The 16,354-nt window shown below is 40.4% G+C and overlaps 1 protein-coding gene across 4 annotated transcripts in view; it reads right to left on the reverse strand.

Annotated features, from left to right (window-relative positions):
• GUCY2F (guanylate cyclase 2F, retinal) overlaps nucleotides 1-16,354 on the reverse strand; it is a 106,972-nt gene that overhangs the window by 33,833 nt on the left and 56,785 nt on the right. For all 4 annotated transcript variants that reach the window (XM_037744958.1, XM_037744961.1, XM_037744959.1 and 1 more), the window contains exons 10-12: nucleotides 12,143-12,319; nucleotides 7,540-7,696; nucleotides 2,197-2,346 (exon numbers count right to left, since the gene is read on the reverse strand). In XM_037744958.1, coding sequence (XP_037600886.1) covers nucleotides 2,197-2,346; nucleotides 7,540-7,696; nucleotides 12,143-12,319 — 484 coding nt within the window. The remainder of the gene's footprint in view (nucleotides 1-2,196; nucleotides 2,347-7,539; nucleotides 7,697-12,142; nucleotides 12,320-16,354) is intronic.

Below are 16,354 nucleotides of genomic sequence, written 5' to 3' on the forward strand. Positions count from 1 at the left end.
ATCCTTTCTTCTGCTTGATCAATTCGGCTATTAAAACTTGTGTTTGCTTCAAGTAGTTCTCGTGCTGTGTTTTTCAACTCCAGCAAGTCGTTTATGTTCTTCTCTAAGCTGGTTAGTCTAGTTAGCATTTCGTCTAACCTTTTTACAAGGTTTTTAGTGTCTTTGCATTGGATTAGAATGTGCTCCTTTAGCTCAGAAAAGTTTGCTATTACCCACCTTCTGAAGCCTGTTTCTGTCAATTCATCACACTCTTTCTTGGTCATGTTGTGTTCCCGTGTTGATGAGGAGCTGTGATCCCTTGAAGGAGAAGAGGCGTTCTGGTCTTTGATGGTTTCATCTTTTTTTGCACTGTTTTTTTCCCATCTTTGTGGTTTTACATGGCTCTGATCTCAGGGAGCTGCTTGATGAGGTCCCTTGTCTGCCTGTCGAGATACTACTGGGTTTCCAGGGACTCCTTAAGGTTACTAGGTAGGCTTCTTGTGTGTTTTTGTTTACACTGGAAGGCTAGGCCCACCTCTTCCACTGACCTGGAGGTGCTGCTGGGTGGTCAAGAACACCTTCCCGTTGCTGTGTAGGCTTCCTGTGTTTTGTGTTAAGACATGAAGCCTAGTCACGCCTCTTTAATTGTGGGTTGTGCGTTTTCTCCATGGAACTGAATCATTCAGGGTTCAGCTCAGACTGAGGCACTGGCTGCGTATCCCACTTGAGTTAGTGCTTCAGCCCTCTGGGGTTTGTGGGGTAAGGTAGGGACCCACCCAGCTGCACCATATGTCTCCCTGCTTTCAGCTCCCTCTCTCTCTGGTCATGGGGGAGGGATTTGCCCAGCTGCTCCATCTGTCTTCCCACTTTCAGCTCCCTCTCTCTCCAGGCAGGGGGAGGGGGTGATAGCTCTGTCCACAGTATCTCCCGGTCGGCTTATGGGCTTATGCACTTGCTTCGATATGTGCAACAATCCGGGACACTGTCCTGAATTATTATTAAACTCTGCACTTGTAATTCCCAGCACTTGACTGGCAAAGATCTCCTGCTCTGTGGATTGCTGAGGCTTTGGGGAAAGTGCTGTATCTGGATTGGGGTGCCGAGGAGGAGCCTCCAACTCACCAGTCAGATGCACTTTCTGGGTGAAGCAGCACCCCTCCCCACCTCCATCTGCCCTGTCTGGGCTTTGCTCACCATCTGACCAGACCCATTGAAATGCACCTGGTACCTGAGTTGGAGCTAGGAGATCTCTCGATTTCTGTGTCTCTCTTGCTGGGTGTTGTGCACCAGAGTTGTGTCTATTTGGCCATCTTGTTCCACTCTTTGGTAATAGCTTATTATTGGTAATCTTGATTGCTTGGTTAAGATGGTATCTACAGGATCCTCTACTTGTAAACTCTATTTTTTCCATTTGCAATTTGTAAGTATCTTATGGGTTCATACTTTGAGAATATACATATCCTGTTTCCCCTGAAACATGTGTCTACTGATTTTGCCATTATTGATGGATAGCCTAATAGCCAAGTGTCTTGGTGGGAGATTAGGATGGAACCCTGGGGCATGTCACAGGGAAAAAGTGGTAAGGCCTTGACATCCAGGAGCATCACGAGGGATACTAAAATACTTGGCAGGGAGTGTCTCAAAGGAGTAGAGGGGACTGTGAAATTCAAAAGAAAAACAAAAAAGGATTGACATCAGTCCACTAAGCCATTGATTTATGTCATAGTCTGAAAAAGGGCCAGCTTCTTGGGTTGGAAAATTTCTTCCAGACGCCTAAAGCTCTCTGGCTATAATTCCCACCTGTACATAAGATGGGCTGCTTGCAGACTAACAGGCTCTTAGCACTAACACTCTGCTCTGTTGCCCAGGCTGGAGTGCAGTGGCACAATCTCCGCTCACTGCAACCTCCACGTACCAGGTTCAAGCAATTGTCTGCCTCAGTCTCCCAAGTAGCTGGGATTACAGGCACCTGCCACCACACCTGGCTAATTTTTGTATTTTTAATAGAGATGGTGTTTCACCACCTTGGCCAGGCCACTCTTGAACTCCTAACCTAGTGATCCACCTGCCTCAGCTTCCCAAAGTGCTGGGATTACAGATGTGAGCCACTGCACCTGGCCGCACTAACACTCTTCTGGAAAATCATGACAGCGTGAGTTGGTCTAATGATCTCAGTCATGGTGGACCCCTGGGGCCCTTTTCTCACCTTGCACTTACCTTGAGCAGGCAAATCCATCATGCAGAATGGGGTACCCCGGATCATCACCTCTTGCATGATGATGGCAAAGCTATAGACATCTCCTGCAAATGAACCTAACCTGCTGCCTCTTGGGACTCTCAACAGTTCAGGGGCAGTCCACAGCAGCTCTGAAAAGAAAGCATTGTGTGATGAATGCAGGGAGGATTAACTGACAACATCTGGAATGCCCTCAAGGGCTCTGAGCATGCTGTTTTATTGACTGCCTTATATTTTTATTAGACAGACTGCCATGCTAGTGCCCCCCACTCCCCTGGGATCTGAATCTATCCTTCTAAGGAATTATGAACAAAGAAAACATACTATTCTCTAAACCCCAGGACCATGCAGGCAGACACAGCAGCAATGTGGGGAAGGGCACAGAAGCTCAGAGTGTAGAAACTCTCTGGTGTTTGCTTTCTTGAGCCTGCAAGTAGCAGTTGGCAGGTTTCCAGGGAAAGGCAAGTGTGCTACCACACTGGTTGCCATGGATTTGCTGTTTGCTGAGATCTTATGTGTTTGGTAATTAGATTGTGCTGGGGCTAAGAGATTCACAAGTTGCTTTCTCTAGGTCTCCTCTAAAAGGATTAGAAGAACCGCAGCCTTCCTGTTCCTTGCAGTGCAAAAGGTGCAACAATTCCTTCAACTCAGTTCTGCAAATATTTATTGAGGGTCTACTATCTACGAGGAACTGTGCTGGGTGCAGAGGTGTTGCCAGAGATGAATCAAACTTGAGCAGTTCACAAACCATTAGGAAAGACAGACATACATGCCCCTAACTGCAATAAAAGAGAGACAGTGATGAGGGCCACTATACAGTAAAGGGAAATGAATCAATTGAAGGCCAAAGTTAAACACACATTGTGTGCTCTGCTGCATTTCATGCCCCATGGGGGGCAAAAGATTATTTCTGCTTTCAGAGTTTATGGCAGTGACAATGTCAGAAATTTTTCTTGGGGGGGGCACTATAAGCAATATATAAAGAAATATATTTTAACAATATAAATACAGTATTCAAAAGCTAGAAGAAGAGTGTTTTAGATTGAATTATATAAAGTTGCCATTTCTGTGAATCAAAAACAGGTAGATGTCCGCCATTTTTCAGTTTCAAACTAATAAAAAAAGAAAAACTGAGCTGATTAAATTAATCCAGGAGGACTTCCTGGAAAAGTTAAATTTTAAATGTGCTTGTTAGGAAGGTCAAGGATGCAACTTTCTGGAGCTGAGAAGGTAAGGGCTTTGCAGAGAGAAAGAACATTATGTACAAAAGAACAAGAGGCAGAAAGGAGCAAATAGTGGGTGGTGGCGGGGGTTATAAGCAGATTAACTTGGCCAAAGAGAAGGGCTCTGTTAAGGAATAATGAGAAATGAGAAATGGGGTTGATGAAGTGGGGGAGGGTGGGTGGCTGGAAGAATGGGGGCAGAAGGTGAGAGGCCCTGAGAGCCAAATGAAGGCATTTGGAGTGAATACAAAAGGCAGTAGGGGTGCTGGAGCTGGAGAGGGAATTGATGAAAGCCCTGTTCGGGGAGATTAATCTGGCAACCTGCACAAGCTGGACTGAAGGAGAAAGGCTGCAGTCAGGGAGACCGCTAGGAAGTTATTGCAGTAAGAGTGGGTAGTGAGGTGAGAGGGGCCTAAATGTGGGTGGGGGTAGCAGCAGCAACGCAGGGACCCAGATACATTGGAAGGCTACAATGGAGAAGGAAGTGACAGGGCTAGGGATAGGCTCCCTGTGCCTTGAGAAGCAGAGGAGTTGGAGTAAACAGCAAGGTGACATCCAGATAGTGAGTTTGGAGACAAATGTCTGCTATGGGTGACGGTGTCGGGGGAAAGTGATGGCTAACTTTTCATCTTGTTAAATGTTGGGTATTGGGAAGAGAACCCAAGAGACAAAGTCCTATGAAATAGGAAGGAGGGTGAAAGATACGAGATTATTTTGGTTTGTTAGTGATACCCAGGAAAGAGAAATCCACCATGGAAATTCTTATTTTCAGCCACTCCTAATCAAAATGGTAAAATAAGAAATTCCAGCTTCACCCTCAATCATGTACCCATCTTCTCTCTTTGCTCTTTAAGTGTCCCCAGCCTTTGTCTCTCCACCAGGCCCCTCCGAGCTTCCACCCACCATCCACCACTCACCCACACCCATGAAAGTCTCCAACACACTCACATAATGATTTTGTCCCTATGTCTCCCTGCCTAGGACAATTGACATTTACAAATAAAATGGAAAACAATGAATGATACTTGAGTGATTGAATGTCAAAGGAACACATTTATAGTCATGGGATTTTAGGCTCCATGGTTTTGGAGAGGAGTGCAAGAGTGAATATTTGAGAGGAAAAAAAATGGCATGTGGCTGCTTCTTTTTGGCATCCTTTCTCCCTGCAAATTTAAACACACAAAAAGGGAAAAGAGGGCAAAATTCTCTGGTAAAAAGCTGGGTGATTAAATAGAATCATTTCCAAATAGTATTTTCAAAGAGCACTTACATGTATGTTGTTAATGGCTAAAATGAGGCTTTTCTGCACTATACTTATATAATTGAGAGTGGACAGTAATGAATACACTTACAACCCACCCCCATTTCCTCACCTCCACTTAGAACCAAGTAACAGCCACTAACTACCATTAGCGTTGAACTCTTGGGAAAACTAGAGAAATTACTTTGGCTTGTTTTTTATCTGCTGGAGCCAGAACTAACTCAGGTTTGCTAGGGTGATAGAATGGACTTTGGAGAGCCACTGCGGTATAGTATAAAATGACACAGGACTGGAAGTCTAGAGACCTGGGTTCAAAATCGTAGCTTGGCCACTAAGTAGCTCACCTTTCTGAACCTTGGCTTCCCTATCTATAAAATGGAAGTTGAGCCAGATGACATCCAATGACCTTTCAGTTATAAGATTATTTTGGCATTATCATCTGTGAAAGGCATTGAGAAAGGCAAAGCTGTTTCCTGCCTTCACAGAACTTGTAGTTTCGGTGGGGGCAGAGAAGGCTAATTGAATGAGTGATACTAATGACATATGGTATCACAACAAAGTTAAGGGCCCTGAAGGATCATAAAGAGGGCAACTTAGCCCAGCATAGGGATTATGGAAAGCCTCTTGAGGCAATGGTACTTAAGTTGAGCCCTGAAGGAGTAGAATTCAGCCAGACCCAGTTGAGTATATGAAAGAATGGGAAGAAAAGAGCGTCCCGGGCAGAGGACATAGCTCGTGTGGAGATTTGTTACAAGAGACAACCTGTTGTAAGTAAACGCTAGAAGGAGTTCATCACAGTCAGAACATAAAGGCAGAGGCGGGGATGTGGTTAGCATAAGAGGTCAGCAAGTTCCAGGCCATGCAGGGCTCAGCTCCTAAGCCATGTAAAGGAATTTGAACTTTATCCTCAGAGCAATGGGAAGCCATTCAATAGATTTAGGCACAGCTGTTACATGATCAGATTTGCAGTTTAGAAAGTTCCCTCTGGCTGCAGTGTGTGAAGAATGAACTGACCAGCCATACTGCTGCTGCAATTTGGAGAATGGAGTGAAATGATAAGACAGACATAGTCCCTCCAAAATCACAAAACCAGAAAAGAGAGCCCACCCTAAGGCTAGATTTTCTTAAGTTTCAAAGCTGCCAATCTGGAAACTAAATGGAACTCTTGAGAAGCTAGGTATTGCGTTTTGTAGAGAGTTGATTTTGACAGAATGATAAGTACTCGCCATCTGTACAGGATAAAGGCTAGACTTCAGAAAACCTGAATTTGAAGACTTAGAACTGCTGCTAAGTCACTGCAGCAAATCATGAGCTCCAATTGTCCCATCTGTAAAAGGAGAGAATTGACTAGATGACTCCCTAAATTTAATAATCCCCAAGTCTTACAAAGAGCAAATATTACGCCACCAGTGACTGGATTGTCTGTCTATGCATGTGTCTCTCTCTGTGTGTTTTTCATTCCTTTTTCTTTTATCCAGAAAATTCATCAGTTTTAAAATGCATGCCAAAGATCATTTTAAGAATATGGATATATGGTGTAGTTTTGCATCTCTCTCTCTCTCTTTTGGGCTGTTTGTTTTTCTGTCTTATTATGTCACTCTCTCTCTTCTTTATGCTTGCAATATTGGTTAAAACATTTAATGCCCACATTTCCTATATGTATTTCACGATATTTGTTCTCTCTCCTTTTTTTCTGTCTTTCTCATCTATCAGCTCATTCTTCCCTGGTTCTCACCCCATGCACCCCCGATCTCAGATTTCTCCTATTTATTTAATCTGTTATGACTCCTACGAGCATTGTTTAGTGCTATCATTGGTGTACTAGATAGAAGACAAAAACACAAAATGGACATTGTTGGTGTGAAAATTGATGATATGAATTGGAGTTATCTTGTTATAACCAATTAAATTGGAGTCCATAGACCACAGGAGAAAAAGAAAAGTACTTGGGGCACAAGTGCCTGCCCAGTGATAATCATGCAAGCCACATGCCAAAATGACCTTCTATAATCTTAAGATCAGTTTTACCTACTAGCTGCTGAAACAAACTGTCATAATCCTCAGATTAGTTTTACCTACGGCCATCACTTACCAATCAGAGCTTTCCTGCTCCCAAAAACTTTGGTAGTACCATTGAGTTTTCTTTAAAAACAATATATATCATTTTACTTTTCAATAAAACCTCCAACCTTTCTGTGCTCTTTGGACATACCAAGGACCACCCTGGTCTGTATGCATGCCACAAATTGAAATTCTGTTTTCTCAAATAAAATGTTTCATTTAAAGATTTCTCTCTATATTTTTATTTGACTTTGACACAGGCATGCCCATTTATTAGCTAAAAGGCCATAGGTCTATCTGAAGCCTTCCCACATAACTAACCCATAGAGCATTTATTTACTGAGAGATCACTCCTCATTTCTTCCTCTCTGACAGAGACAGTGCTGGTATGCTGTAGTGACATCCCATTCTAAAATGTACCTTGCGGGGGTCCAGTTTCCAAATTACCCTCTATTCAACTTGACAAGTATTTATTGAGCACCTACTGTGTGCCTAGTGCTCAGCAAGTTTTTCCAGGGGCTGCTGGGGTCTCCAAACAATACAGCCTAATCCTGCCACAGCAGGAACTGAACATTATTACACTGGCTTTGTTCAGAAAGCTGGGCTGGGCCGAGGTTACAGCAGGCCTACTTCATTCAAGTCCCTTGTCTTGGAAATGAGACTAGATTTTCAACAAAAGTGGAGAGTTGAAATCAGCCTAAGGCTTTAATTCAGTGCATATTTTCATTTGAACTTTGGAGTTACTTCGTGTGCATCAGAAGGTACAATTCATTGCTTACCTTCTACAGAAGATTCCTCTTCAGAGAGTCTCAGCATTTCTAAGATGTCGTTAAAGCCATAATCTGTCACTTTTAGTACAAAACGCCCATCTACCACACAGTTTCGAGACTTTAGCCTCCCATGAACAAACTCTCTGTGGTGTAAGTACTTCATGCCCTGTAAATGACAAAACAGGATTTATTTAGCAACTTATTTAACTTTTTATGCTTTTAACACCACTTTCTGAGATTGTTAACGGCATGTACTATTATGATCCAGAACTCAGCTTTTTGCTCTTCTTTGCTGACAAAGTAAACATTTGACAACATGAATCAGTTTTCAGATCCCTTGTAGCTCTAAAATTTTATACTTTGATGAAGAATGACATCTTGTGTGTGCAGAGAATTATGTGTTACTAGGAGATTTATTAACATTCCAGATACAGAATGGATCCATATACATATAATTGCCAGGAATTTGGATATTTTGATTTTCCCCAAAAGTCTAACCCACTCTCATCCATTATTGGCAAGAATGAAAACTGGGTCAAACTTGTTCATGGGCAATTTGGAAATAGCTATCAAAATGTAAACTATGTGTACTCTATGATCCAGGGATTCTACCTTTCCCCCAGAGAAATGCTTGCATGTATACACAAAGAGACAAAGAGAAGAATGCTTGTTGTACCTTTGTTTTTATAATAGTATATAACTGGAAATGCACTAAATAAGAGACTGGCTAAAGTGTGGCACCTTCACACTAGGGAATATTCTGCAGCACTTAAAGAGAATAAGATAGATCTGCACGTAGCTGACATAGAAACAACTCTAAGCCATAAGTTAAGTGAAATACAGTCATTGCAGAACTATGTGATAGCATGTATATTTAAAAAACAAAAATGTCATCTATAATGCGTATAAATACACATGAAATTAATTACAAGTTTGGTTACCGAATTGTTAGCAGTAGTTAACTTTGGGAGGAAGTAGGAAGAAAGAGGGTTGAGTAAATGTCATTAAAAATCATTTGATTTTTAAACTTAATATATTATTTTTATAATTAAAAATAGGCAACCAAAAAGAAGAAAGCTGTCTAGTACTGATCACTTGCTTGGCAGCCTTCATATGGTGTTCAAATGTGACCAGGACTCTCGTTCAGATGGGTTTAATCATTCTGCATATACATACATTCATATTCTAGTACAGTCATTTCAGAATTTTGTTTGCTAAAAGTCCTTTTAAGTATCTGGCTCTTTTGCGGTGGTACACCCCTTTGTACTTGGATGCTTTTCACTCTGTGCTCTTGGATAGTCTGCAGTCTTCAGTACTTCTAAGCAGAGTCTACAGTGGGCAAGATTTCCCCCATGTTGTCTAACAGTTGCTTTTCATTCATCATGGCACTGAGAGGATTGTCATTTAGAAATCCCTTAACTCACTGGGCTTATCTTATAGTGTGAGCAGAAAAAGTACTAGATTAAGAATCAGGAGATTTGGATTTTATTATCAGCCCTGCCACTTAATAGTTGGCTGAGAAATATTTATTGAGTACCTACTATATGTGCCAGACACTATATAACAACATGTACCTCATTTAGCTTCCCTGAGCCTTTGTGAAAGGAAGCTAATCACACCTATCTTAAAGAGAATTGGAATGAGAGAATGTCTTTCCCTTTCAAGGCCTGTGAAAAAGGAATAGGCTAACAGAAAAAGGTGAAGACTTTGATTAATAAGCAAGAAGCCCAAAAAGTCATTGAGTATGCAGATCAGCCCTGTAAAAAATGCATATGTACACAATTTGCATATCATTCCATGGTGTTCATGGGATCCCCAGAAGTTCATCCATGGACTAATCTATGAACCCTACCTTGGCTGTCAGGAGTCTTTGGCTCAGACAATAAAGGTGATGCCTCATAGATCCACTGGTCTTTTGGTTTTCCAGCGGCGCTGAGTTCCATGTATACATCTGTGGTATGTAAAGACCTATCACCTAGTTCTAGACTTAGCCACCTTTTAGAAGGAGGTAGGGCTAAGCAGCACCAAATGATCTGGGAATGAGCACTTTCTCACTTCTACAAAGCAGAGAAATTGGATAAAAGAAAGACTGGCTAAAGCCAGAAGAGTGCTCAATGGCAACAGGAAGGAAAGAAAAATCTGACCTCAAATTGGGGAGAGGACAGGCAGACCTTTTCTGTAACTATATCATATAACAGATATGGACAAAATGAGTGTGAGGAGGGTGGTCGGGGCAAAATGGGAAGGAAAGTGATATAGTTTGGTTGTGTCCCCACCCAAATCTCAACTTGAATTGTATCTCCCAGAATTCCTACGTGTGTGGGAGGGACCCAGGGGGAGGTAATTGAATCATGGGTGGGTGGTTTTTCCATGCTATTCTCATGATAGTGAATAAGTCTCACGAGATCTTATGGGTTTATCAAAGGTTTCTGCTTTTGCTTCTTCCTCATTTTCTCTTCCCACTGCCATGTAAGAAGTGCCTTTTGTCTCCCACCATGATTCTGAGGGCTCTACAGCCATGTGGAACTATAAGTCTAATTAAACCTTTTTCTATTCCCAGTCTTAGGTATGTCTTTATCAGCAGAATGAAAATGGACTAATATAGTAAATTGGTACTGGGAGTGGGGTGTTGCTGCAAAAATACTTGAAAATGTGGAAGCTACTTTGGAACTGGGAAACAGCTAGAGGTTAGAACAGTTTGGAGGGCTCAGAAAAAGACAGGAAAACGTGGGAAAGTTTGGAACCTCCTAGAGACTTGTTGAATGGTTTTAACCAAAATGCTGATAGTGCTATGGACAATAAGATCCAGGCTGAGGTGGTCTCAAATGGAGATGAGGAACTTGTTGGGAACTGGAGCGAAGGTAACTCTTGTTATGTTTTAGCAAAGGGACTGGCGGCATTTGGCTCCTGCCCTAAAGATTTGTGAAACTTTGAACTGGAGAGAGATGATTTAGGGTATCAGGCAGGAGAAATTTATAAGCAGCAAAGCATTCAAAAAGTGATTTTGATGCTGTTAAATGTATTCTGTTTTAAAAGGGAAACAGAGCATAAAAGTTAGAAAATTTGCAGCCTGACAATGCAGTAGAAAAGAAAAATCTACTTTTTCAGGAGAAATTCAAGCTGGCTGCAGAAATTTGCATACATAGCAAGGAGTTTAATGTTAATCTCCAAGACCATGGGGAACATGTCTCCGGGCCATGTCAGAGACCTTCTTAACAGCCCTTTTCATCATAGACCTGAAGGCTCAGGAGGAAAAAGTGATTTCATGTGCTGGACTCAGGGTCCCTGTGTTGTATGCAGTCTAGAGACTTGGTGCCCTGTGTCCCGGCTGCTCTAGCCATGGCTAAAAGGAGCCATCATAAGGCTTGGGCTGTGGCTTCAGAGGGTTGAATCCCCAAGTGTTGGCAGCTTCCATGTGGTGTTGAGCCTGAGGGTGGACAGAAGTCAGTAATTGAGGTTTGGGAACCTCCACCTAGATTTCAGAAGATGTATGGAAATGCCTGGATGCTCAGGTAAAAGTTTGCTGCAGGGGCAGGGCCCTCATGGAGGACCTTTGCTAGGGCACTGTGGAAGAAAAATGTGAGGTCAGAGCCCCTACTGGGGCACTGCCTAGAGGAGCTGTGAGAAGAGAGCCACCATTCTCCAGATCCCTGAATGGTAGACCTACCGACAGCTTGCATTGGGCACCTGGAAAAGCCATAGACAAAATGCCAGCCTGTGAAAGTAGCCAGGAGGGAGGCTGTACCCTGCAAAGCCATAGGGGCAGAGCTGCCCAAGACCACAGGAACCCACCTCTTGCATCAGCATGACCTGGATCTGGAGTCAAATGAGATCATTTTGGAGCTTTAAAATTTGACTGCCCCAGTGGATTTCAGACTTGCATGGGCCCTGTAACTCCTTTGTATTGGCCGATTTCTCCAATTTAGAACAGCTGTATTTACCCAATACCTGTACCCCCATTGCATCTAGGAAGTAACTAGCTTGCTTTTGATTTTGCAGGCTCATAGGCAGAAGGGACTTGCCTTGTCTTAGATGAGACTTTGGACTATGGGCTTTTGGGTTAATGCTGCAGACTTTGAGGGACTGTTGGGAAGGCATGGTTGGTTTTGAAATGTGAGGATATGAGATTTGGAGGGTTCAGGGTGGAATTATGTGATTTGGCTGTGTCCCCACCCAAATCTCAACTTGAATTGTATCTCCCAGAATTTGCATGTGCTGTGGGAGGGACCCAGGGAGAGGTAATTGAATCATGGGGTCTGGCCTTTCCATGCTATTTTCATGATAGTTAATAAGTCTCACGAAGTCTGGTGGGTTTGTCAGGGGTTTCCACTTTTGCCTCTTCCTCATTTTCTCTTGCCACTACCATGTAAGAAGTGCCTTTCACCTCCTGCCATGATTCTGAGGCCTCCCTAGCCATGTAGAACCGTAAGTCCAATTAAACCTCGTTTTCATCTCAGTCTCAGGTATGTCTTTATCAGCAGCATGAAAACAGACTAATACAGAAAGTAAGGAGTGAAATGATCACAATGATCTGAGGAATATAAAATATCCCAAAATGTTAAAGTTCTAATCTACAGAGAAAATCCAAAATTTCCTCAGTCTTCCCATTAACCTTGATGAGATCCAGCAGGAGTGATGATTTAAACATCCAGTCAAGTTTCACATCTTGATTTGTCAGTATGTCTTCTAGGCTCCCTCGGGAACAGAATTCTGTCACAATGGCAAACATCCCCGAATCATAGAAGAAACCCAATAAAGGGTTAATATTCTCATGACGCAAGTCCTTCATCTGGAAATGGGAGGGAAAAATAAGAATGTTCAAAATCAAGGATCTCTGTTTCTCACTAAGATGCTAGAGAAATAAGAATGAATTAAACCAAAAATAAGCAGAAAGGAGGAAATAATAACAATAAGGGCAAAGTTCATTTAGAAAAACAGACAAGGCCAGGCGTGGTGGCTCACTCCTATAATCCCAGCACTTTGGGAGGCTGAAGCAGGCAGATCATGAGGTCAAGAGATTGAGATCATCCTGGCCAACATGGTGAAACCCTGTCTGTACTAAAAATACAAAAATAAAATAAAAAAAAAAGCTGGGCGTGGTGGTGCGTGCCTGTAGTCCCAGCTACTTGGGAGGCTGAGGCAGGAGAACTGCTTGAGCCCAGGAGTCAGAGGTTGCAGTGAGCCGAGGTCACGCCACTGCACTCCGGCCTGGCACCTGGTGACGGAGTGAGACTCTGTAAAAAAAAAAAAAAAAAAGAAAAGAAAAAGAAAAATAGAGAAAATGTAGAGAAAATTAACAAGATTGAAACATTTTTCTTTAAAAAAAGTAATAAAATTAATAAATCTCTAAGAAGACTGATCAAGAAAAAAGTAAAAATCATTAATATCTAGAATGAAAGATGTGGTATCACTACAGATCATACAGATATCAGTAAGATGAAAAAGGAATTTATAAAAACTTTATGCTAGTAAAGTCAATAACAAATTTGACATTTCTTGAAAAGCACAACTTATTAAACTTGGCACAATATGAAATAATAATCCTAGTAGCCCTATATTTAGTAAAGAAATTAAATTTGTTTTCAAAAACATCCCACAAAGAAAATCCAAAGACCAAATGATTTTATTGATGAAATTTATTAAAAATTTACATAATAAATATCAGTATTACACAAATTATTTTAGAAAAAAGAGAAAGACTTCCAAACTTGTTTTATGACGCCAAACATAACCCTGACTGACATTAAAAGTACAGACTAATTCTTCTTAAAAGCACAGATGCAAAAATTCTTTTAAAAAATTAGCAAATATCATGCTTTTCTCCCAGTGCCTGATGTAGGTGACAGGGGACATGGAGACAGCAAACCACCAATGCATATGTGTACCTATGCAACAATCCTGCAATATCTGCACATGTACCCCAGAACTTAAAGTACAATAAAAATAAAAATTAGCAAATATCATCTAGCAATATATTAAAAAGATAATATATGATGACCAAGTGGAATTCATGTTGGGAATATTAAGATGTGTTTAATACTTCTTTTAAAAACTATGTGAATTACTTGTTAAGTAATAAATTTAATAAATCTCTAAGTTAACAGAATAAAAAAGCAAAATCATAGAATAATTGCAATAAGCAGTAATATAAATATAAAATTTATTTATGATTAATAAATCATAAAAACTCGGAAATGTAAAAACCTCCAGGTAACATCAAACTTAAAAATAAAACATTGATTTCTTTTTTTTTATTGCATTTTAGGCTTTGAGGTACATGTGAAGAACATGCAAGATTGTTTCTTTTCCTCTAAGGCCAGGAACAAGGCAAAGATGTCTGCTCTCACCACTTCTATTGAACATGTATAATAGCATCAAAATGTTGATAAGAAAAAATAAAGATAACTTAAATAAATGGTGACATATACCACATTAGTGGACTGGAAGACTCAGTATTGTTAGGATGTCCATTTTACCTAAATGTCTCTATAAATTCATTGCAATCCCCATCAAAAATTACAGAAAGCCTTGTGGAAGTAACAGACAGGCCAACTTCAAATTTTACTTAAAATTTAAATGACTTACAATGTCCAAAACAATCTTGAAAAAAAAAGTTGGAGGCTTACACCACCTGACTTTAGGATGTACTCTATGGTTACGATAACCAAGGGAGTGTGCTATTGGCATTATGCTTACACTAATGAGTGAATGAGACAGAACACAGACTCCAAAACTACATGCACACATATTTAGTCATTTAATTTTTCACCAAGTTACAACACTAATTCAATGAAAAGCCTTTTAAAGACAATTGTTACTGGAACCCTGGGTATCTATATGCAAAAAAAGAACCCTGATCATTGTCTCAGTCTGTACATGAAAAGTAATTCAAAATGGATCATAGGCCTAAACCCAGAACCTTGAACTAGAAAAGGATTTCTTAGGCCACCAAAAAAAAAGGAAGAAAGAAAAGAAAAAGAGGAAAGAAAGACAGAAAGAAAGAAGGAAGGAAGGAAGGAAGGAAGGAAGGAAGGAAGGAAGGAAGGAGGGAGGGAGGGAGGGAGGGAGGGAGGGAGGGAAGGAAGGAAGGAAGGAGGGAAGGAAGGGGGAAAGGGAGAAACAAAGAAAAACAAGGAGAGAAGGGGGTAGGACAAAGGGAGAGAGGGGGGAAACTGAGGGGAGTTGGAGGGAGAAATAAAATGATAAATTGGACAATTGGACTTCCTTGAAACAAAATGTTGCTCAACAGAAGACATCATAGACGAGTCACAAATTGATAAAAATAATTACAAAATAAATAGTTCAGCAAAAACTATCCAGGGTATATAAAGGATGTCTGTAATTAAAAAGAAAAAATCCCAATGTTTAAGAATGGGCAAAAACATGAACAGACTCTTCACACAAGAAGATATACAAGTGAATTGTAAACACATAAAAGGGTGCTCAGAAACTTTGTCATCAGGAAAATGCAAATTAAATTATAAGTTGCCATTTCAAGCACACTAGAAAGGCAAATATCAAACAGACAAATGTTGCTAAGAATTTAGAGTCACTGGAACATTTCCAATGGGAATGTAAAATTTCATAACTGATTTGGAGAACAGTTTGGATGTTTCATATAAAGTTATACATACAACTACTCTATGACCTGGTTCTATTCTTATGTATCTACTCAAGAGAAGTGATATATGTTCACAAAAGACATATATAAAAATCTTCATAGTTTCCTATGAAAAGATGGCCAACACTACTAATTAATAGAGAAATGCAAATCAAAACCTCTTAGAGATATCACCTTAAACCCATTATGATGGCTACAGGAAATAAGTGTTGTCAAAGATGTGGAGAAATTGGAACACTTGTGCACTGTTGGTGGGATTGTAAAATGGTGCAACTGCTATGGAAAACAGTATGGAAGTATATAGAAAATATTAAAAATGGAACCATCATATTAGCCAGCCATCTAACTTCCAGTTATATATACAAAAGAATTAATAGCAGAGTATCAAAGAGGTATTTCTATACCCATGTTCCTAGCAGCACTATTCACATTAGCCAAGAGGTGGATGTAACCCAAACATTTATCAATGAACAAATGGATAATGTACAATGGACTATTAGCCTTAAAAATGAAGGAAATCCTGTTACATGCTACAACATGAATGAACCTGAGCACATTATGCTAAGTGAAATAAGACAGTCACAAAAACACAAATACTATATTGTTACACTTACATATCTAAAGTAGTCAAATTCATAGGAACAGAAAGTAGAGTGGTAGTTACCAGGTGCTGTTGGAAATAGAAGAGGAGAGATTTGCAAGATCACATTTCCAAGATGAAAAAGCTTCAGATTTGCAAGATGAAAAAGTTCTGGAGATACAGATATGTTTCACAACAATGTGAATATGCTTAACACTGATGAAATGTGTACTTAAAAACGGTTAAGATGAAATCTATAAATTACTTTACGCAGTATGGCCATTTTCATGATATTGATTCTTTCTAAACATGAGCATGGAATGTTTTTCCATCTGTTTGTGTCCTCTTTTATTTCCTTGAGCAGTGGTTTGTAGTTCTCCTTGAAGAGGTCCTTTACATCCTTTGTTAGTTGTATTCCTAGGTATTTTATTCTCTTTGTAGCATTGTGAATGGGAGTTCACTCTTGATTTGGCTCTTTGTTAGTCTGTTATTGGTGTATAGGAATGCTTGTGATTTCTGCACATTTATTTTGTATCGTAGATTCAATGCTATCCCCATCAAGCTACCAATGATCTTCTTCACAGAATTGGAAAAAAAAAAAAACCTTAAATTTCATATGTAAC

The sequence above is a fragment of the Cebus imitator genome, unplaced genomic scaffold, assembly GCF_001604975.1.
Source record: "Cebus imitator isolate Cc_AM_T3 unplaced genomic scaffold, Cebus_imitator-1.0 Scaffold189, whole genome shotgun sequence".
Classification (NCBI taxonomy): Eukaryota; Metazoa; Chordata; class Mammalia; order Primates; family Cebidae; genus Cebus; species Cebus imitator.